Source organism: Equus przewalskii, chromosome 1 (genome assembly GCF_037783145.1).
Source record: "Equus przewalskii isolate Varuska chromosome 1, EquPr2, whole genome shotgun sequence".
NCBI classification, from domain to species: domain Eukaryota; kingdom Metazoa; phylum Chordata; class Mammalia; order Perissodactyla; family Equidae; genus Equus; species Equus przewalskii.
Window position 1 is genome coordinate 34535832 of NC_091831.1, and position 24688 is coordinate 34560519.

At 36.2% G+C, this 24688-nt stretch overlaps 1 protein-coding gene across 2 annotated transcripts in view; it reads right to left on the reverse strand.

The window, feature by feature from the left end:
- The window catches only part of LOC103559691 (cytochrome P450 2C19-like), a 72811-nt gene that overhangs the window by 6204 nt on the left and 41919 nt on the right, over positions 1-24688 (reverse strand). For both annotated transcript variants that reach the window (XM_070561469.1, XM_008533407.2), the window contains exons 6-8: positions 9040-9181; positions 6162-6349; positions 1951-2092 (exon numbers count right to left, since the gene is read on the reverse strand). In XM_070561469.1, the coding sequence (XP_070417570.1) occupies positions 1951-2092; positions 6162-6349; positions 9040-9181 (472 nt within the window). The remainder of the gene's footprint in view (positions 1-1950; positions 2093-6161; positions 6350-9039; positions 9182-24688) is intronic.

Here is a 24688-nt window from a genome sequence, read left to right on the forward strand (position 1 = left end):
GACTTTTTACAAAAGGAATTGATTGATGTCTTGCTGTGAATCAGTGTATCCATTGGAGGAAGGAGAATCCAGAGCTTACTATTATGCCTCGTTGCTGATGTTACTCTTTCTTATGCGAATTTTGACAGACTGTGTACTTCAAGAATTGATCCATTTCATCCAAGTTATAAAATTTGTGGGCATAGAGTTGTTCAGAATCTTACTTTCTTATGCTTTTATTGTCCAGGGTATCAAAGCAATGGCCCTCTTTCAATTCTGACTTTAGTAATTTGTGTCTTCTCTCTTTTGGGAGGTAGCTATGGATTTGTCTATTATATTTAACTTTTCAAAAGCACAGCTTTGATTTCATTGATTATTTCTATCAATTTCCTGTTTACAATTTCATTGATTTCTGCTCTGATTTTTATTTGTAGTTTCTGTGGCTTAATTTTTATTTAGTTCCCCACTATAACTGATCTCAATGTTTCCCTATGGGATAAAGCTACTCCTGACCACAATTTCCTCACTTTCAAATTCAAACCTCAAGTAGCTCTAGATGACATGCAGCCAAGAGATCTTTTCTGCTCTGGTATCCTTTGTCCTTCTCTGTGCTTATCATTATGAGGACCAGCATGACCTCTTCAAATAATTTTCTTTCGTTTCTTACTGAGTTTGCACAAAAAAAGTAAAATTTGAAAACTGGCTTATCAAATTATATTTTTTATTTAGAAATGCCAAGAAGAAATGGCTCTGCATTGGCATACACTAATCATCTTGCTCTATTTAGTATTGACTATATGGTACTACTCAGTGTTAGATAAGTATTAGGACATATGATGGCCAGTACAAATGTTATGGTGTATGGAGAATGCTAAATACATTTGTGTAATGAAACTCAGAAAATTCTCCTTTAACAAAGGTTGGATGTTCCTGGATGAAGAGAAAAGAGGTCATAGAAGGCATCCCCAGTAAGAGAGTGAAGAGGAAAGGAGGTGAACAATTCCCTAGATGAGAGGTAGTTGCAGACAACATTGTAGGAAAGGCCATATGGTGTGACCTTCCTCACATGGGAGTGAAGAAGAGCTGGTAAGAAAGTGACACAGAAGCAAACCCATTAGCAACTGGGTGGTATCAATGTCCTTTGGGTCAACCACAGATTTTAAGGTAAATTTTTGTAAAATGGTGGCCAGGAAGAAAAACAGCTCCATGTGGGCCAGGTCCTCTCCTACACACATCCATTTTACTGAAAATAACAAATTCAGAGAGTAGATATTCCTTGAACACTGTGTTTCTGGCTTTCAGAAAGAGAATATGCATTAACTATTTGATGAATTGTTGAATGGATTAATGGAAGGCACAATGGTTGGATAGACAGTTGGACAAAGGATGAACATACATGCTATCCACCTAACATTTATTTTAACAGGTATCCTTCTTTCAACAAATATTTATTGAGTATCAGCACTATGCCAAGTATTTCATTAAGTATTCTCACAATATAACTGCTCCTTTGATATTTCAACTTTCCACCAATCTCCTTCTAAGAAACACATATACATTGGTTGTGCTTTCTATTCATAGTCTGATGTCCCATGATTTTTCTTTCTGTTCTTCACAGCCTCTATTCTCTTCTCTAAATATACCTACTTTCCATCATTCTCCAAACACCATGAAGTTTCCAATTTTATATCAAACTTCTCCCTTTGGCTAAGATACACATATTTTCAGTACTTAACTCAAATTTCATTTCTGAATTTGAAAGAACTAGGTCAACTCTCCAAAACTCCAGTGTTCTGGCCCATTAATGAGGATGTATCATGAGGAAGGAAAGTGTGTGGACACTGGAACTGCTGCTCGTGATGATGAACAAAAAGAAATTCTACAGACCAAGAGTGAGTACTATGTATGTTCCAACTGATCTTAAGATGGTATCTTGTGCTCTGAAGTACCAAAGGATTGAATTTGTATTACCTGCTGAGAAAGCCATGAAATAGTCACTCTTCTTAAAGTTGCCACTCTTGTCCAGGAAGTGGCCAGGGTCAAACACCTCTGGGTTAGGGAATTCTTTATCATCATGCAACACAGAAGTCAGTGATATTAATATGTTTGTGCCCTGGAAATAACAGATAAAGATAAACTGAGTTATGAAGAAGTCATGGTGCTGGAAGAAATGTTGCAAATTTTTTAGTCTAATATTATGATCTATAGATGAAGAATCCCAGGTTCAAAGAAGGACAGTGGCATTTTGAGCCAGACAAAACAAGTAATAAGCAAGGATAAGTATAAGACCAATGGCAGTGATGCTGCTAAAGTGGACTCTAATTGCTTTTGAAATACTGAATACATGGGTCCTATGGTGCCAGACCTTCTGAATGCATTCTGTTTATCACCACGTTTGGACACTTGTGTATGTCCCCACCAGCTGCTTTATTTTATCATTTCACTGTTCACTCATCTCGCATGTGGATTATGGATTAAAATGGAAGTCTCTGTTGGAGCTTGAAATGTCTGGAGTTATCTGTTCATAGGGCTTTTGTAAACAGACATGTGATCTGCCTAAAAATAACTTCTGTGATAATAACAAGAAACGTAGTAACAACTATTAGTGTTTATCATTGCCATGAAGGTCATTTGTCTTAATTCAAAAATATGAAGTAGATTTCATTACAGATTAATCCTGTCTTAGAAACACAGAAAAGATGATAAAATTAGAAAAATCACTTTGCAACAATTCAGTTTAGGATCACTAATTCAGGCAAGTTTTATCAATTAATGATAAAACTGTTGGGGGAATGATTGGGAAGCATGATGTTCACAAAGTCCTAAAGTACCATGCCATAGATTTTTATTAATTAAATGCCAAAAACAGAACTTCTGTAATGGAGAATTCTGGCAGATACCAATTTAGTACATGAGAAACACAATGTAACCAATAACAAGATAAGGGACATTATGTTCCCTCACCTCCCCAACGGCTTTCAGAAGGACATAAAAGCACTTATGTAGTTCTCTTGCCAAAATCGTAACTGGAATCTAATCTCTAGAAAACAATCGCACAATACCAGTCTGAGGAATATTTTACATGACTTCTTGGCTGGACTCTTAACAAAGTTATATGTACTCAAAGAAAACAAACAGAGCAAAGGTAATTCCTAACAGGAGACTAAAAAGAAAAGATAACCAAATTATGTTCTTGTTTCTTGACTGGATACTGAATTGCAGAGATAAAAAAGCTATAGAGGATATTCTAGAAAACGAGAAAATTTACATTTCGCTGTACATTAAATGACATTATTGTATGAATGATAACTCTTAAGTGTGAATGCTATTATTGTTCTCTATTCAAAAACGCTGTTAATAGGATATACTTACTGAAGTACCGAGGTGTTGACAAATAAATAGGTGACAGATAATTGGATGTAAAAGTAAATATATACACAAATTCATATATCACATATATATGCACATGTTTTTAATGATTTGGGTTTTAAAAACTTTTAATGAAAAGTTGGGGGAAAATTCTATCCCCTAAGTTTATGATATAAGAGGTCTATAATTCTATTTTTAAAATTATTCCCTTGCATTCTTTTAAACAAGTAATATGCAAAAATTTTTTCCCTAAGATACAAAAGCAAAAATGAAAGTTACAAAAGCAAAAATATTTTCGTCAAATGTTGCTCAAAAAATTGGATAAAGTAAAAGGAGCCATAACCATTACTTCACACTGTTGTAAAAATTTACCTGAATGGATCAATGACCTAAATATAAGCACTAAAACTATAAAGTTTTAGAAATAAATAAGGGTAAATCTTTGAGATTCTGTGCTTGGAAATATTCTTTAGATAGGACCAAAATAAAAGCACAAATCAACCTCACATCATTTCCAAGTTTTCTATTAGACAGATTGCCTTATAACAGACATTGACAACAACCCATGTGGAAATCCAGCCTACCACCTGTTTTTCTAGAGCCCATGAGTTAAGCATTGTAAATTGAAAAAATCAAGGAACAATAAAACTTTGCTACATGAAAATTACATGAAATCTAAATTTCAGCTTCCACAAAAATTAGGATATAGCCATTCTCATTTGTTTATATTTGCTCTATGACTGCTTCCATGCTACAATGGCAGAGCTGAATGCTTCATCAGACACTTCAAGACCCAGACAGTCTAAAATATTTACACTCTGGCCCATTACAGAAAAAGTTCACCAACACCTGTTTTAGACTATTATCTCCACATAGCTCAGTGCCTCCAGCCTCTTTTAGAAGAAATCACTTATTTGGTTGGTAAGAAGGTAGAATCTGCCACCCAGTGTTGCATATTTCTGTGCTGGCATGTCCCATGCAGAAGGGAACGGTCATTCCCAAATCCGATGTAGTGGATGGGAGAGATAGGCAATCCCATTCTGATTCCTAGTCCATTGTTTCCCATTTACTTAGAAATAGCAGGGGAAACCAGTTTGATAATTTATTACCCTCATACGCTAATATTAAAAAAGAAAAGTCTTCTCCTCACTGCGTTCTTTGTTGAAAAAAGAGTGGACTTGAAGTCCTAACCCTTGTACTGAATCTATGATCATCGAGACATGCCCCATCACCTCTTGGTAAAATCATCAATTCTGTCTTCTGCAAAGATTGGCATTAGTACCTGCAGCCTTGCCAATCTCACTGCTTTCTTTCCCAAACAGAAAACAAATTTGTTATACTATTTTTTCAATGTAATACTAATATGTCCTGGCTTCAAGTAAACACGAATAGCTTGTAGCATATCAACTGAATAGTCTGAATATATACAGAAATGATGTGTTAGAAAGCACTGGAAATCTGCTAAGATGAAAATTTGTCTCCAGATTCCATAGTTGGGAGAACCTCAGAGAGGTAAGCGAACACCTAAAATTAACTTTAGTCTGTGTCAATGTCCAAATTTTAATCAAAACAAGAGACTTACATCATTCTGACTGCCTGGTAAGAGAGGGATAAACTCTTTCTGGAAGAAGACAAATATCATCTGAAACTCTGCATTTTTTCTGTACATAATAATTGGTATTTAACCAAAAGATATTAGGCCTTTCAAAGACAAAAAAAGAAGGGAAGACAATAAAAGCAAACCCACATGAGGGAACATTTCTCACGTATTTTGTAAGGGTATCATTACCTTGATATCAGAAATCTGACAAGAAAATTTTGAGGAAGAAAAATTGTAGACAAAAAATTTCTCATAAATATAAATGCAGAAGCCCTCAACAAAATGTAGCAAATCAAATCCAGCTCTGTGTATATACTTATAATATGTATATTTAGTGCAAAAAGTGAGACTAATGCATGCAATCATACTAATAGATGCAGAGAATTGATATGAAAAAATTGTATACACATTCATGACCAAAAAAATCATAAAAGACAAGAGGGTAAATTTCCTAATCTGATAAAGAATATCTACCAAAATATACATAAAACATCATTCTCAATAGTAAGATGTTAAATCTCCACTCTCATGCAGATCAGAAATGTAACAAGGATGAAACAAGGATATTAATCTAGATAGCAGGATAATGAATGCAGAAACTGCAAATTAATCTAGAGACTAATTATTGGCAATGATCTGAAACTTAGCAAGTTTGCTACATAAAAGGTCCTCAAAATGGTAAAATAGATTATGTTTCCATATACCAGATAAGAGAAATGGAAAATGCATTTTAAAAATTTATAACAACAATAATAAGTACCTAGGAAAAAACAAACAAAAGACCTGCAAGCCAATGTACTGAAAAGCAATTATCGAGAAAATTAAAATTGGGTTCATATACCATACCTATTAAATGAAACATTCAATGTGTCATGATTTTAAGTTTTCCAAATTGATCTCTCACCTTGATAAAAATTCCAGCAGAGTGTTTTGGTAAATTGACAAACTGATAGTAAACATTCATTGGGAAATGTAAACAGCTAAGGCAAATAATACTGAAGAAGCAGAACGAACGTGGAAGACTTACACTGATAGCTCTCAAAACCTGTTATAAAGCTTTATAATCTAACAAGAAGCAACAGGAAGTCCATCAAGTTGCCATGCATATGATTTTGGTGCTTCTCTCACTTTGTATTCATTCAAGATTGGATCCATACTTTGAAAATAAGAACTTCACGCAAACTAAGGTCAGTATAAGAGAAACAAATCTTACCTTGGGGATGAGGTAGTTTCTGAATTTAACGTCACGGGTCACTGCATGGGGCAGGTTGGTGGGGATGAGGTCAATGTATCTCTGGACCTCATGTATCACGGCATCCATATAGGGCATGTGGCTCCTGTCCTGCATGCAGGGGCTTCGGTGTCTGCCAATCACACGATCAATCTCTTCCTGGACTTTAGCTGATAAGACACAAGTAAGGCTCATGGAAAAAAGAGAAAAATGCATGCCACATTTGTATGTCAATTCAGGAATATATGAAGGAATAGGATGGTATCCCAACATCATTATAAACATCATTATAAACATCTGTTATATGCCCAGAAATACACCTACACATAGAGAGATAATTACTATAATATAGATACATAAAACTCTCCTACAAGCTAAGCTTAAGATCATCTATACATACATATATATCTGCATACATAATACAAACAATTGATGGAATGTTTCAAAATATAAATAGAACATAATTAAGTCAAGAAATTAAAGTCCTTGCAGAAAGAAAAATAGGAATTTTCCTGGAATGGGAGGTGAGAATTTACTCCTCCATCCCCACCTCATACAAAATATGCACAGACATACACAATTCCCCTTACTCCATTTCCCCTAATACATTTAGACCACAATTTTTGGCTGTTAGAATATTCATCTTAATATCATTCTAACTACATAAACAATGCTAAAAAAAATAATTTAAAGCAACTAAGATTATGTTTCATTTTGGGTACTTTCTTGGACTTACCCATCTCTCTTTAGTTCAATATGTTATTTTCTATATCTTGATTTAGAATTTCCAAATACCGAGGTAGGTGTTTCAAACTCCTAACAATAATGTCTCTATTATTAGGTTGTCTCAGGTAATTCATCACTTCTCTTTTGTTCTTGGAATCTCCCCTCATATCTGCTTTATCCACCTAATCCATTTTGAAATGGATATTTTCTAGGCCTGGTGTCTGTCAACCTCCTTGACACTTTCATTCTCCTGCATGAGTTCCCCTGATTCCTTGAGCCTATGACTTTCTCTGACATGACTTTAGACATTTGGATAAGAAAGGGGAAAGAGGGAGTAAAAATTTTGTCAAACATGCAGGTCTGAAAACACCCTCTTTTTTTTGTGAGGAAGATCTGTAGCCAGTCTTCCTCTTTTTGCTTGGGGAAGATTGTTGCTGAGCTAACATCTGTGCCAGTCTTACTCTATTTTATGTGGGATGTTGCCACAGCACGGCTTGAGGAGCAGTGCTAGGTCTGCACCTGGGATCTGAATCTGCAAACCCCAGGCCACCAAACAGAGCACACAAACTTAACCACTATGTCATTGGGCTGGCCCCCTGAATATACCCTCTTTTTATTAATACACAATTTGATAGTTGCTCTTGAAAATTCTGATACTGTTCTGAATCCTACCCTTATATATGACTTGATATATCTCTCCGAAAGTTTTTATGATTTTCTCTTTAATCCTAGTGTTCTGAAATTTCATGACGCTATGTCTTGGGTGGATGTTTTTATTTCATTTACTCGGCTATACATCTCAAGAGAATTTTCTACCTGCACTGCAAAATACGAAGATTTTTTCTCCAAAGCTGTTCACTTGCTGGAGTTTTTTATCTGGCTACTGAATTTCAGGAAGCAGGATGGAGAAAGGAGCTAAGACTCTCTGAATTCAAGAAGTAAATTCTTACCTAACCTTTCTCTTCAACCCTACAGCTCAGTATTTCCCTGTCACTGCTCAGTGTCCCTGAGTGGAGGGCCTCTTAGCTTCATTTTCTCTAGAGCAAACCTCCCTCATCCTGTTGGGGAAAACAATTACCCGATAAAAGGACTTGTTGAAGGGTCCTAGGGAGAGAGAGCTACCTTTTTCAGCCTATTTCTCCCCCTATCTTCTTTGACACTTGGTACTTCCAAATACTGAAACTTACAGGGGTGTAGGGGCACAAATGACTTTTCCTCATTATATAGCTTCCTCTTCTAACATTTAGGTTACAATTTTACCCTCTCTACTGAGTTCATTTTCACTCTCACAATGCTGTCAGTGTTTCATAAGTTTGTTTAAGATTTACTGGCTGTCTCCTGACTTCCTCTTGTCCAACTGTAAAAGACTAATTCTCATTTGCAACAGTTTAGGGTCATTTCAGTGGGACTCTGACACAGGACAAGAAAACATATGTCTCTAAGCTCCTATGCATAACCATAACTCTTTAAGGATAAATTTCTAACATAAAGTCCTTTATGAAAGGTAAAATTAGTGACGTCCCAAAATTCTTATTTTGGCAAACACCACTTTTCTGGCAGCATATTTCTGGAATAACAAAATTCCTTTACACTCATCTTAAGACTGAATAGCACCACGTTTCTTGTGAATTTAAATTTTCAGGGCATTTCCTAGACTGTGGAAATTATCTCAGCCGGGCTCACTAAATCTCTAGGATTTCCACTTATGCTTCAATAAGGTGAGTCTCTATTTTTCCTACTCTGGTTCTAGAACACTGTATTTTCAGAATGAGGAGACATTTCATTCTGAAAATATACCTGCAAGAATACACCTGCTGCTCAAAGTGGTCTTTTCATAACAATATGCAGTCCCAGGCCAATATATGCTGGCTGTGCCTTCCACAAATAACCCCCCATGAAATCCAGACATTGCTTTATTGCTTTTGCTACTGTCCACAATGTCTTCACTCTTCTCAGTCATCCTCCTGTATTACGTGAAGATATCCCATTATTACGCCTTCTTTAAATTTAGAAAAAGTAAGCTGGTTGAACAGATATTTAAATAATGAAGCTTCTCTAAGAAAAACAAGATGGAATGCACTTGTCTTTCCAACATGTTTTCTGAAGTTTACCCTGTCCACCATGCTGGTCATACCTGTGACCTCTGGGTGCTTCAGCAGGAGGAGAAGTCCATATCTCAGGGTGGTGCTCGTTGTCTCTGTCCCAGCTCCAAACAAGTCAGACACAGTGATTGTCAAGTTTTCAAAAGTAAACTCTGACTGTTTATTTTCTTTTTCCTAGGGATGATTTGATAAAATAATTAGACCAATTAATTTGCCAGACTTACAGTTAACCTAAAATAACTCACATTGCTATAAAGTTAAGCCAACATGTAAACTGCAGGGTGCAACATTAGAAAATACTATTGCATGGTATGGCAAGAGACTGTAGATCAGCTGACTCAAACATCATTTTCTACTGCCTAATCCTTCACTTGAATAAAAGTTCTACTCATCAGCCTCTTTTGCAGTTAGGTGAGCCATGCAGCATAGTTCTTGCCAGTGAGATATAAAGAGAAGCCTCTTGGTGCCACTTTGTCAATTTCCTCCTTCTCACACAAAGCAAAAGCCTTAAGGTGGAGGTAGAGATGATATCTACTTGGGACAAGAGGATTTAATCATGAAGTGAGATCTATATACTAGTCATAGGTGAAGAAAAATGGAAGGTCTCATGTTTCAGGGTTACAGGTGTTTCAAGGCTACTGCACTATCCCTACACTGACACATCACAAGACTCCTTGTAGTGAGGTAAACAAAACCACTAGTTGTTAAAGCCATTGTTAATAGGTTTTCTATTATTTGTAGACAAACACAATCTTAATTAGTGAAAATAGGTAAATCAGGCACATATCATGAAGAATGCTGTAAGCCTGAATCGAGATTTTGTAATTCTCTTCTTTGCTAAAAACTTGTATGAACTCAATATTGTCCGAGGATTCACTATGAAGTTGAAATTCTGCAAAAATTATTGTGGCAGTTCAACTTGAAATGAATTATAGTCAAAGAGAATGGATTCACAAAGACAATATGGGGCCACCACTATAACATTCCATATGCAATGCAATAGGAATTTAGTCTAGGAAATAACTGGAGGAATGAAAAGGAATACACAAATTGAGGAGGCACTACAAACCTGAAGACAGAGAGTTGGGGCCTTCGCTGCCCACAAGGGAAAAAGGAGAGAGAGAGAAGGGGTAATGCAAATGCCAGACTAATTGAATAGCGTTCTTATAAATTGCAAGCTGAGAGAGAGATAGCAAGGGACAATAACAAGTAATGCTTGTTTAGAACTGAGGAAATGATATGACACGTCAGTAAGTGGGCAGTTTGAAATACTGAATAGAAGAGATAATTAACATACAAAAAAGAATGTTTTCTGCAAACATGTCCCTAGCCAGCATTAATTTTATGATGCACTTACAATCTCCAGGGGTCCAGTGGCATGTCTATTATTATGTAATAAACACAATTAAGACAGACTAAACCCTCTGAATCTGTGTACATGTTAGCTAAAGAGTCATCTCCCTTGGTAACATTGGCTTCACACAATGTTTTAAGCCTGTCAATTCAAAATTACTCTAAAGTCAGTAAGAAGAGCAGTGCACTCATAAAACAATATTAGTATTTCCATTTCTTGAAGTGGATTTGGAGATACAGTGATTATGTGCACATAGCCTATCATTTTCAAGCTATACAAAACAGTGGTGAAAGAAATTAAAGAAAACCTAAATAGAAAAACTTTCCTTGTCATAGATAAAAACACTTAATATTGTTATAATGGCATTACTGGAGTAACATCACAAAGATGGCAGACAGGACATTCCGGGGAATCAGTCCCTCCACTGAAACAACTATTTGCCATGCATAAACTGTCTTAGCAACTATGTTGATACTCTGGAGACTAGTTAACCACTTGCAGCATCCAGTGGACTATCTAAATAAAAGAGTCTGGTAAATTTGACATCTCACATAGTGGCTAACATTCCTCATAACCCAGTTCCAGGTCAGAAAGTTCTGGAGAGTGTGGACCATGCTCCTAGTGCAGCCTACAGGTTCCAGAGTGGGCAATAGGACCATGTTCTTCAATAATCAGGGTTGCATGTTTTGATCACTGAGAGGCTGGCACAGAGAATAGCCATTGTTTCAATCTCCTCAGTTTCAAGTAACTTCCCCAACAGCTTTAACTGAGGAGATAAACAGAATGACATCATTTTTCTTTTCTTTTCTTTTCAGGTTCAAGTGTTTAAGAGAATCTCTATAAGGTCACTACCTGACTATGGAGATAACTGAATAGAGGGTCAAGTGATCACACAAGAGGAGAAAAATAGTCTTGGCAAAAATAATTTGGAAAAGTTACTAAACAAATGGAAGAGCGAAGTCTTCATCAAGTGACAACAGCAATTAATGGGAGAGGGAAAAATCTTATTTCCAGTGTTACCACGTTACAATATATTAAATGCTCTGTTCTCAATAACAACAAAAAGATTACAAAGCATACAAAGAAATGGGTAAGTATACCCCTTTGACAGCTAAAAAAAAAGTTGACACAAATGATTCCTGACAAAGCCTAGACACCAGACTTACTAGGTAAAAACGTTAAGGTAAATGTCTTAAATAAGCTCAAAGAGCTGAAGGAAACCATGAACAAAGAACTAAAGAAAATCAGAAAAGTGTATGAATGGTATGAACAACTAGGGAATTTCAATAATAAGAGAAATATTACAAAATGGAATCAAATAGAATTTCTGGGGCTCAAAAGTACAATACCTGAATTTTTAAAAAATCACCATAAGGTTTCGACTACAGACTTCAGTTGGTCTGAGAAAGAAACAGAAAATCTGAAGACAGGACAACAGAAGTTATCCAGTCTGAATGTCAGAAAGAGAAAGGAATGAAGAAAAATGAACAGAGCCTAAGGGACCTAGGGAACTCAATCAAGTGTATCAACATATATTGTAAAGTCAAGTCCCAGAGAATAGAGAGAAAAGGAACAGAAAATAATATTTGAAGAAAGAATGGCTGAAAACTTCAGAAATTTGATGAAAGACATGAATCTACATATGAAAGAAGCTGAGCAAAATCCAAGAAGGATAAACATAAAAAGACCCACACCAAAGCATTTTTTAACCAAACTTTAAAAGCCAAAGACAAAGAGAGAATGTTTAAAGCATCAAGAGAGAAGTAACTGATTATGTACAAAGGATCTTCAATAAGAGTAACAGGTGATTTTTCTTCAGAAACGATGGATGTCAGAAATTGGTGGAAAGATATATTTAAGTTCCTGGAAGGAAAAATGCCAAACAACAATTCTATCTCTGGCACAACTATCTCTCTATAATGAAGGAGAAATTAAGACATTCCCAAAGTAAACAAGCTAAAGGGTTCCTCATTAATAGATTTGCCATATAAGAAATGCTAAAGAAAGTCAGCTTTCAGGTTGAAACCAAAAGGCTCTAGATGATAATTCAAAGCCATATTAACAAAAATTCTTGTTAAGGATAACTATGTAGGTAAATATAAAAGGTAATATTATTGTATTCTATTATGAAACCCTCTCTTTATTTTCTATATTACCTAAAAGAAAAATGCATGAAACAATTACTATAAATATATGTTACTAGTCATGCAAAATATAAGGAAGTAATTTGTGGCATAACAAAAAAGGAGGATGAATTTGGATGGGAACAGAGTTAATGTACGCAATTTGAAGCTGCTTTGGAATTAATTCAATCCAGATTGTTATAAATTTAGGGTGTTAATATAAATCCTCTTGTAAATAGTAAGAAATTAAATTTAAAAATACAGAGAAAAAGAATTGAAGAGGGAATAAAAAGAGTACACTAGAAAAAATTGATTAAACAAAAAATAAAATTATTTTGGAGGAATTGAGAAACAAAAACAATAAAGGGCATTAGTTCAAAAAATAACAGCAGAAGTAAATCCTTCAGTATGACTAATCATTGTAACTGTCAGTTGATTGAAACTCACCATTTAAAAGATAGATATTGAAAGAATAAATTTTTTTAAATTGTATATGTATGTATGTATATATATATATACACACATATATAATGGAATATATATATATATATATATATATATATATATATAATGGAATAGATATATATAATAGACTATTACTTAGCCATAAAAAAGAACGAAATTCTGCCATTTGCAACAACCAGAATGGATCTTCAGAGAATTATGTGAAGTGAAATAAATCAGATAGAGAAAGACAAATACTACAAGATCTCACTTATATGTGAACATAAAAAAAAACCCAAAAAACAAAACACTGAACTCATAAATACAGAGAACACATTGGTGGTTGCTAGAGGTGAGGAGTAGGAGGTAGCAAAATGGGTGAAAGTGGTCAAAGGTACACACAGTTATAAAATAAATCCTGGAGATGTAATGTACAGCATGGTGTCTACAGTTAATAACACTGTATTGTATATTTGAAAGTTCTAAGGGAGTAAATCTTAAAAGTTCTCACCACACGAAAAAAAATTGTAACTATGTGCACTTATGGGTGTTAACTAGACATACTGTGGTGATCATCTCACAATATTGAAGCATTAGCTGTACACCTGAAACTAAGATAATGTTATATATCAGTTACATCTCAATTTTTAAAACTGCATGTTGTCTATAAGAGACTCACTGTAGAACCAAAGACACAATATATTGAACAAGAAAGAGGGAAATAGATTTTGCAAGCAATGAGCAGCCAAAGAGAACTGTAACGGCTATATTACTATCAGAAAAAATAGATTTTTATCAAAAGTCGCTTTTAAAAAACAACCAACAAGAATATTTTCGGGGCCAGCCCCATGGGTGAGTGGTTAAGTTCGCACGTGCCACTTCGGCGGCCCAGGGTTTTGCCAGTTCAGATCCTGGGCACTGACATGGCACTGCTCATCAGGACATGTTGAGGTGGCATCCTATATGCCACAACTAGAAGGACACACAACTAAAAATATACAACTATGTACTGGGGGGATTTGGGGAGAAAACGCAATAAAAAAAAAGAAGATCGGCAACAGTTGTTAGCTCAGGTGCCAATCTTTTAAAAAAAAAAAGAATATTTTATATTGGGGGGCCAGCCCCATGGCCGAGTGGTTAAGTTTGTGTGCTCCACTTCTGGGACCCAGGGTTTCACCAGCTGGGATCCTGGGTGCAGACCTAGCACCACTATCCAAGACATGCTGAGGTGGAATCCCACATAGCAGAGCCGGAAGGACCTACAACTAGAATATACAACTATGTACTGGGGGGCTTTGGGGAGACAAAGAAAAAAACAATTGGCAACAGATGTTAGCTCAGGTGCCAATCTAAAGAAAAGAAGAAAAACATTTTATATTGGATTAAAAAAAGTGAGTTCATCAAGAAGCTATAACACTATACAAATACACACCAAGCAACAGACCCCCCAAAATATATGAAGCAAACATCGAAAAAGTTGAAGGGATAGACAGAATGTTCTACAATGATAGTGGGAGACTTCAATACCCAACTTTTAATGATGGGTAGTTCATCTAGACAAAAGATTAAGGAGCAAATATAAGACTTGAACAACACTAGAATTAACTATACTGACAGATATATAAAGAATATTCTACTCAACAACAGCAGAATATACAAGCTTCTCCAGTGCACATACAACTTTCTCCAGGATAGACCACATTTTATGTCATAAACAATTCTGCATAAATTGAAAAAGATGAAAAATGATACAAAGCATATCCTCTGACCACAATGGAATGAGGCTAGAAATCAATAATAGAAAAAAATTAGAAAATTCACAAATACTAAAACATAAAATAAATCTGGCAGTTCCTCACGTGAGGAGTTTCGAAGTTGCAACTCCATCCTAACAACATGTAAAAAGCTGAACAGACTAAAAGATCAACAACTCTTCTAGGATCTATAAGAGAGGTGAGGACAAGGGAAAACCACTGCCTCCAAAATGGAAAGGTTGACAGGGGAGTACAGGGAGTCATGACTTAGAAGAGAAGAACCTCATGAGTGGAAACCACCATGAAAACCAGTGCCAGGGTAGGAAGACCTGAATTGTAATTGAGAAATTACTGAAAGCTCAGGGTTCAAACTTCTGAGAGAAAATCTACAAGGCGACCCAGTCATAGAGGGGCCCCCACTATTTTGTGAGACTTACCTCCAAGAGCTCAAGCAGATTCTCACAGCAAATATTTGAGAAAAATCCCCTCATGCTTCCAGCAAGGAGAGGAAAAAAGAAACCATTTTGAAATACACCAGAGCATTCTATTCTTAATAAGCCATAGTTAACTAGAGCCTAACCTACTGGGTATCATCAGAACCAAACTGCACTAGGGGAAGAGAAATGCTCAATCCAGTCAGCTCCAGCATTCCACATGGGAGAAGGGAAACACCCAACCCCAGCCCAGTCTAGCTATCCTCTCCCACCTAAGGAAAAAAAACACACTGGGAAACACTTGTGAAGTTCACAGTCCGGGGGTATAGGCTCACTAAAATCTGAGATCAAATCACAGGACTATAAAATGCTTTCCCTCCCTCCACATCTCTGCACCATATTACTAAATGCCTATTTACAACAGTTCCTTTTACCCGTAACACCATGTTCAGCTAACAAGAAAAAGTTCCAGCATACCAAAAGCCAAAGACAATTTGACAGAACAAGCATCAAAACCAGACATAGCAAGGATGTTGGAATTAACAGATGAGGATCTTATTTTTTCTGCCAAATCTTTTTTTTATTTTTTTTAATTGCAGTAACATTGGGTTATAACATTATATAGCTTTCGGATGTACATCATAATATATTCCAAATTCTGTGTAGATCACATCGTGTTCACCACCCAAAAACTAATTATAGTCCATCCCCTCACACGTGAGCCTAATCACCCCTTTTGCCCTCCCCCTACCATGGTACCCACCAATCCATTCTCCATTGCTATGTGTTTGATTGTCGTTGTTTCTATCTTCTACTTATAAGTGAGATCATATGGTATTTGACTTTCTTCCTCTGACTTATTTCACTCAGCATAAGACCCTCAAGGTCCATCCATGTTGTCACAAATGGCCAGATTTCATCATTTCTTGTGGCTGAGTGGTATTCCATAGTATATAAATACCCAATCTTCTTTATCCATTCATCAGATGAGGATTTTAAACAACTATGATTAATATGCTGGGGGGGGGTTGATGGATAAGATAGAAAGCATGCAAGAATCAGACGGGCAATGTAAGCAGAGAGATGGAAATTCTAAGAAAAAAACAAAAAGAAGTGCTAGAGATCAAAAATGCTGTAACAGAAAGGAAAGGTGCCTTTAAAGGGCTTATTAGCACACCAGACACAGATGAGGAAAGAATTCCTGAGCTTGGGGATATCTCAGTAGGAACCTCCAAAACTGAAAATAAAAGAGAACAAAGACTTAAAAAAGAATAAAGCATATCCAAGGACTATGGGACAATTACAAAATGTTTAACATTTATATTATATGTAACATACATGTAATGGGGAAAAAGAAGGAGAAGAAAGAGAAAAGGCAAAAGAAGAAATATTTGAAAGAATAAGGACTGAGAATTTCCCCAAAATTAGTATTAGACACCAAACCATAGATCCAGGAAGCTCAAAGAACAGTAAACAAGATAAATGCCAAAAAATTTTAAAACTGCACTTAGGTGTGTATTTTCCAACTACGAAAACTAAAAGATAAGTAAAAATTTTTGAAAGAAGCCAGAGGAGAAACTGTAGAGGAACTTAGGTATAGAGCAGCAAAGATAAGAATTACATCTGACTTCTCCTCACAAACCATTCAAGCACTAAGACAGTGGAGTGAAATACTTAAAGTGTTGTCAGAGAAAAAAACACCAATCTATATTCTGAACCCTGCAAAATTATCCTTCAAAAGTGGAGGAGAAATGAAGACTTTCTGAGACAAACAAAATTAAGGGAATTTGTTGGCAGTACAATGTCTTTGCAAGATATTAAAAGTTCTTTACAGAGAAGGGAAATCACATAGGTCAAAAGCTCACATCTACATAAAGAGCTACAAAGAAGGAATAAGTGAAGGTAAAAGAAAGTTTCATTTTCCTTATCCTTTTCTTTTTGGATGTATCAAAATTTATTCAATCAATCTCTTATATTGTGCATTTATTTCTAATATTTAATGGATATAAGCAATGTTGCAAAGAACTTTTTAACCCATGTCTGTGCACTTTTCCAATTTTTTTCCAGCTCCAGAATTTTTATTTTATTGAGGCCATAATAATTTGTAACATTGTGAAATTTCAGTTATACATTATTATATGTCAGTCACCATATATATGTGCCCCTTTACCCCTTATTCCCCCTCCCCAACCCCCTTTCCCTCTGGGAACCACTAATCTGTTCTCTTTGCTCAGGTGTTTATCTTCCACGTAAGAGTGAAATCATACAGTGTTTGTCTGGCTTATTTCGCTTAACATAATACCCTCATGGTCCACCCATTTTGTTGTAAATGGAACAATTTTTTATTTTATGTGGCTGTGCAGTATGTCATTTTATATATACACTGAATCTTCTTTATCTATTCATCAGTCTAAAGGCACTCAGGTTGCTTCCACATCTTGGCTATTGTGAATAATGCTACAGTGAACCTAGGGGTACAGTGAACCTAGTCTCTTTGAATTGTTGATGTCAAGTTCTTTGGATAAATACCCAGTAGTGGAATAGCTGGGTCATACGGTATTTCTATTTTTAATTTTTTGAGAAATTTCCATACTGTTTTCCATAGTGGCTAAACCAGTTTGCATTCCCACCAGCAGTGTATCAGGGTTCCCTTTTCTCCACATCATCTCCAACATTTGTTACTTTTTGAAATAACATTTGCTATTTTTGTTAAGATCTCCTACTATTATTGTGTTGCTGTTAATATCTCCTTTTAGGTCTGTTAATAGTTGTTTATGTACTTTGGTGCTCCTGTGTTAGGTGCATACATATTTATAAGTGTTATGTCCTCTTGGTGAAGTCCCTTTTATTATTATATACTGCCCCTCTTTGTCTCTCATTGTCTTTTTTATCTTGAAGTATACTTTGTCTGATATAAGTATAGCAACACCTGATTTCTTCTGTTTGCCATTAGCTTGGAGTATTGTCTTCCACCCATTCCCTCTGAGCTTGTGTTTGTCTTTAGAGTTAAGATGTGTTTCCTGGAGGCAGCATGTTGTTGGGTCTTGTTTTATAATCCACGCAGCCACTCTGTGTCTTTTGATTGAAGAATTCAAACCATTTACATTTAGAATGATTATTGATATATGAGAGATTAATGCTGCCATTTTATCACTTGTTTTATGGTTGTTCTCTATTTCCCTTGTTTCTTATCCCATGTATTTCAGACTGCCAATTAAGTTTGGTAATTCTCTATGATGGTGTTCTCAGTTTTCTCTTTATTTATCCATTTGTTTCTCTGTTTTTATTTTTTGTTTAGAGGTTACTGTGAGGTTTGTATAAAGGGTCTTGTAGATGGGATAGTTCATTTTCTGATAGCCTCTTATTTCCTTAGTCTAAGTAGGTTCCATCCCTTTCCTCTTCCCTGTCTAAGTTATTGTTGTTGCAACTTATTTCCTTTTGTGTTGTGAGTTTGTGGTTAAAATGAAGTGATTGTAGTTATTCTTGATGTTTGCCTTCCCTTTATATTTAATGTTATAATTAAGCATCTGCTAACCTGTTCTGATAGGGAGCTGTAATTTTCCGATTGTGTCTGCCTATTTATCTCTTTGCTCAAGGCTTTGTAAACCCTTTCTGTTATTATCAAGTATGAGGGGGCTTCTTGATCATTTCTGGTATGTGAAGTCTTGTGGTGATGAACTCCCTCAGGTTTTGTTTATCTGGGAAAGTTTTTATTTCTCCATCATACCTAAAGGAGATTTTTGCTGCATAGGGTATTCTTGGCTGAAGGTTTTTATCTTTCAGAATTTTCAATATGTCCTTTCCAGTCTCTCCTAGCCTAGAAGGTTTCTGCTGAGAACTCTGCTGAAAGCCTGATAGGGATTCCTTTGTAGGTTCTTTTCTTCTGCCTTGCTGCCCTTAATATTATTTCTTTGTCATTGTCTTTTGCCAGTTTTACTAATAAATGCCTTGGAGAAGGTCTTTTTACATTGATGTAAATTAGGAGTTCTATGAGCTTCTTTTACTTGTAATTGCAGCTCCTTCCCCAGGTTTGGGGAGTTCTCAGCTACTGTTTCTTTCAACAAGCTGTCTGCTCCTTTCTCCCTCTCTTCTCTTTCTGGAATACCCATAATCCTTATGTTGCATTTCCTAATTGAGTCAGATATTTCTCTGAGAATTTCTTCATTTCTTTTTAGTCTTAGTTCTCTCTCCTCCATCTGAAGCATTTCTATATTTCTGTCCTCTAAATTGCTAATTCTGTCATCCATAATATCAGCTCTGTTATTTAAGGACTCCAGATTTTTCTTGATCTCATTCATTGTGTTTTTCATCTCCAACGTTTCCAATTGATTTTTCTTTATAGTTTCGATCTCTTTTGTAAAGAATTCCCTCTCTTCATTAATTTTATTCCTGATTTCGTTGAACTGTCTTTCTGAGTTTTCTTGTAACTCATTGAGTTTTTTTATGATAACTATTTTGAATTATCTGTCATTTAGATTGTAGATTTCTGTGCCTTCAGGATTGATTTCTGGGTGTTTGTCTTTTCCTTCTAGTGTGGAGTATTACCATACCTCTTCATACTATTTGATGGGGTGGATTTGTGCCGTCACATAGTTTTGGTATGTGGTTGCAGATTCCACCTCCTGCCCCTGGAGTGGAGGCGGGGAAGGCAGGAGCTGCGTATTCTGAGCCCACTGTGATCCCTGGCAGCAGTGCCTGCTCAAGCCTGGGACACTCCTTGGGACCAAAGCAGCACCATGGGCTCCCCCACCAGATGGGAAAGTGATCATGTGGGGGCTCAGAGCTGCTACTGCCTGCTGTCACAGTCCTGGTGAGAGGCACTCCCATTGCCATATAATTCAGCAATTCTACTTCTGGATGTATACCCAAAAGAATTAAAAGCAGGATATCAATGAGATATTTTCACACGTATGTTCATATAAGAATTATTCACACTGGCCAAAAGGTGGAAGTAACGCAAATGTCCATCAACAGTTGATTGGATAAGCAAAATGTAATATATAAATGAAATGGAATATTATTCAGCCTTCAAAAGGGAAGAAATTTTGCAAACTGCTACAACATGAATGAGTCATGAGTTATTTCCTAAGTGAAATAAGCTAGTTACAAAAGGACAAATACTGTATGATTCCACTTTCATGAGCTACCTAGAGTACTCTAATTCATAGAGACAGAAAGTAGAATCACGATTTCCCAGAGCTAGGGAGAGGGGAAATAAAAGTTACCTTTTAATGGGTACAGAGTTTCAGTTTGTAATATGAAAAGAATTCTGAAGATAGATCATTATGATGGTTTCGCAACAATACTTAATACCACTAAACTGTATACTTAAAATGGTTAAAACAGTAACTTTTATGTTATGTGTACTTTGCCACAATTTTTTTTAATTTCAAAAGTAGATACCATGACCAAGTGGGATTTATCCCAGAAATGCAAAGAGGATTCAATATAAGAAAATCAATCAGTGTAATACAACACATGTTAGGATGAAAAGAAAACCCATTACCATCTCAATAGATACAGAAAAAGAATTTGGCAAATTTCAACATCATGATAAAAACACTCAGAAAACTACAAATAGAAGAGAACTTCCTTATCCTGATAAAGTGAATTTATGAAAACTCCAAAACTAAATGATACTCAATCGTGAAACACTAAAAGAGTATCCCTTAAAATCAGGGAAAAAACAAGGATGTCCACTTTCACCACTGCTGTTTGAAATAGCACTGGAAGGACAGTGACGTCAGCAACATGGCAGAGTAGGAAGCCCTACCTCTAACTCGTCCACAGAGACACTGATAAAATGATGATTTTTGTTCCAAAACACCTTAAAGAGAAATTCAGAATCCAGCAAAAAAGTAGACACCCTAGAGGAGCACAACCTGAGAGTATTTTCACTTATACCAGTAAGAAGAACAATTTCACCTTACCTGCCCTAGTCCCTCTCCCAAATCAGCTTAGCTCAACAGTGAGAAGGTCACCTCACTCCATGATTTCTCTACAGGGGAAGGAGAAGTGAGACTGGAGTGTGTGCATGGCTGCCTGACCTTCTGGCCACACGAGGCATCCTCCATGGGGGAATTTTTATCCTACCTCATAGCAGGCACTGGATGACCTTCAGAGCCCTGTGCCCAGGGCAGCTGGGAAAAAAGGAAAGAGGAAGAACAGTGCTTTACAGCCAGAAATGCTCTCGGAGATTGAGAAAAGTTACATAACTGAGGTTTTTCCTCCACAAAGGAAGAAAGAAAGTGAAGGGGGGCTTATAACGAACAATTCAGTGCACCTTATGGAGAAATTTTGTCTGACCTCAAACTGAGTACTGAGTGACCCACAGAAAGTGGCCCCTAGGGACAGCTAGGTAAAAAGGAAAGGGAAAGATGAGCCATTACACCCAGCACTGCTCTGAGAGATTGGGAACAGATGCAGAACTGAGGTTTTTCCTCCACCATGGAGGGAAGGTAGTAAAGGGAACCTTATCCTAAGCATTTCAGAGTGCCTACATGGAGCCAGTTTCTATCTTGTCTCCTACCAACTACTGTACAACCTCTAGACTCAGTTCCCTGGGACAGTTAGCAACACAAAAAAAGAAGCCAATATTACCCTGATACCAAAACCAAACAAGGACAACATAAAAACAGAAAATTGCAAACCAGTATCATTGACGAACATCGATGCAATAATCCTCAATGAAATCCTAGCAAATCAAACACAACAATACATTGAAAAGATCATACACCTTGATCAAGTGGAATTTATTCCAGGGATGCAGGGATGGTTCAACATCCACAAATAAATCAATGTGATACACCACGTTAACAAAATGAAGAATAAAAATTACATGATCATCTCAATAGATGCAGAGAAAGCATTTGACAAGATACAGCATCCACTTATGATAAAAATTCTGAATAAAATGGGTATACAAGGAAATACCTCAACATAATAAAGACCATATACGACAAACCCACAGCTAATATCATTCCCAATGGAGAAAAACTGAAAACTATCCCTCTAAGAACAGGAACCATAAAAAAGATGCCCAATTTCACCACTCTTATTTAACATGGTATTGGAAGATCTAGCCAGAGCAACTGGGCAAGAAGAAGAAATAAAAGGGATGCAAATTGGAAAGGAAGAAGTGAAACTGTCACCATTTGCAGATGACATGATTTTATATATAGAAAACCCTAAAGAATAAACCCAAAAACTTTAAGAAATAAAAAATGAATATGGTAAATTTGCAGGATATAAAATCAACATACGAAAATCAGTTGCATTTCTATGCACTAACAGAGAAGTACCAGAAGGAGAAATTAAGAATACAATCCCACGGACAAATGAAACAGAAAGAATAAAATACCTAGGAATAAACTTATCCACAGAGGTGAAAGATCTGTACACTGAAAACCATAAAAAATTTTTGAAAGAAATTGAAGAAGACACAAAGAAATGGAAAGATATTCCATGCTCTTGGATTGGAAGAATAAACATAGTTAAAATCTCCGTACGTCCTAAAGCAATCTACGGATTCAATGCAATACTTATCAAAGTTCCAGCAACATTTTTCACAGAAATAGAACAAAGAATTCCAAAATTTATGTGGAACAACAAAAGACTCCAAATAGCCAAAGGAATCCTGAGAAAAAAGAACAAAGCTGGAGGTATCACAATCCCTTATTTCAAAATATACTACAAAGCTATAGCAACCAAAACAGCATAATACTGGCACAAAAACAGACACACAGATCAATGGGACAGAATCGAGAGCCCAGAAATAAACCCACATGTCTATGGGCAGCTAATTTTCAACAAGGCCGTCAAGAACATACAATGGAGAAAGAAAAGTCTCCTCAATAAATAATGTTGGGAAAACTGGACAACCACACGCAAAAGAATGAAGGTAGACCATTATCATACACCATACACAAAAATTAACTCAAAATGGATTAAAGGCTTGAGTGTAAGATCTGAAACAATGAAATTTCTATAACATAGGCAGTATGCTCTTTGACATCGATCTTAGCAGCATATTTTCAAGTACCATGTCTGACTGGGAAAGGGAAACAATAGAAAGAATAAACAAATGGGATTACATCAAACTAGAGAACTTCTGCACAGCAAAGGAAGCCATCAAGAACATGTGGAGAAAAGGGAACTCTCATACACTGCTGGTGGGAGCACAAATTGGTGCAGCCACTGTGGAAAACAGTATGGAGATTCCTCACAAAATTAAGAATAGAAATACTGTATGATCCAGCTATTCCACTGCTGGGTATTTATCCAAAGAACATGATAACACAAATGCATAAAGATACATGCACCCCTATGTTCACTGCAGCATTATTCACAATAACCAAGAGTTAGAAGCAACCTAGGTGCCCAAGAAGGGATGAATGGATAAGGAAGATGTGGTATATATACATGTGGAATACTACTCAGCCATAAAAAGTGATGAAATCTGGCCATTTGTGACAACACGGATGTACCTTGAGGGTATTGTGCTAACAAAGTAAGTCAGAGGGAGAAAGTCAAATACTGTATGCTCTCACTCATAAACAGAAGAAAAAAACAACAACAAACAGTGACACATAAACAGAGATTGGAGTGCTGATTACCACAGGGGATGGGGTAGGGAGGAGGGCAAAGTGGTGATGGATTGTAACTATTCTTTGGGTGGTGAACATGATGTAATCTACACAGAAATTGAAATATAATGATGTACACCTGAAATTTATATAATAAACCAATGTTACCATAATAAAAAAAAGGGGGAGGCAGATGTCCTCTTACAGGCAGCATTGCTTGTGTAATTGGAAAAAAGCACAGAACTGAGTCTATTCTTCTACGAGTGAGGAGGAGTTGAAGAGGTCTTTTCCCCAACCGTCATTGTAGTTTCTCCAAGGGGTCAGTCTCTATCTTGCCTGATATCAAGTACTCCTCACTGGTGAAATTCTCTCACAGTCAAAACCATTCCATAAAGAATGGGAAAGACAGCTGCTTCATCCAATGCAAAGACAATACAGCAAACTTACACGAAACATGAAGAATCAAGTAAACACAACACAATCAAAGGAAGAAAACAAACCTCCCATTACCAACCTGAAAAAAAAGGATATCCATGAATTGCCTGGCAAAGATAAAAAGTTACCAACTTCGTGGAGCTCAGTGAGTAACAGGAGAACACAGACAACTAAATAAAATCAGGAAAATAATACATGAACAAGAGAGAAGTTCAACAAAGTGATAGAAACCATTTAAAAAACAGACAGAAATACTAGAACTGAAGAATTCTGAAGTGAAAAATTCACTGGAGGGATTCAGAAGCATATGTGATCAAGCAGAAGAAAAAAACCCGTGAACTTGAATACAGGTGATTTGAAATTATCCGGTCAGAGAAGAAAAAAAAAAAAAAAAAAGAATGTAAAGGAGTGAAGAAAGCCTAACTTAAGATTAACCATTGAGCAAACCATTGAGGAAAAAGCTAGAACACCTATTTAAAGAAATAGTAGCTGAAAACTTTGCAAATCTGTAGAGGGAAATCAACATCCAAATTCATGAAGCACAAAGGAATC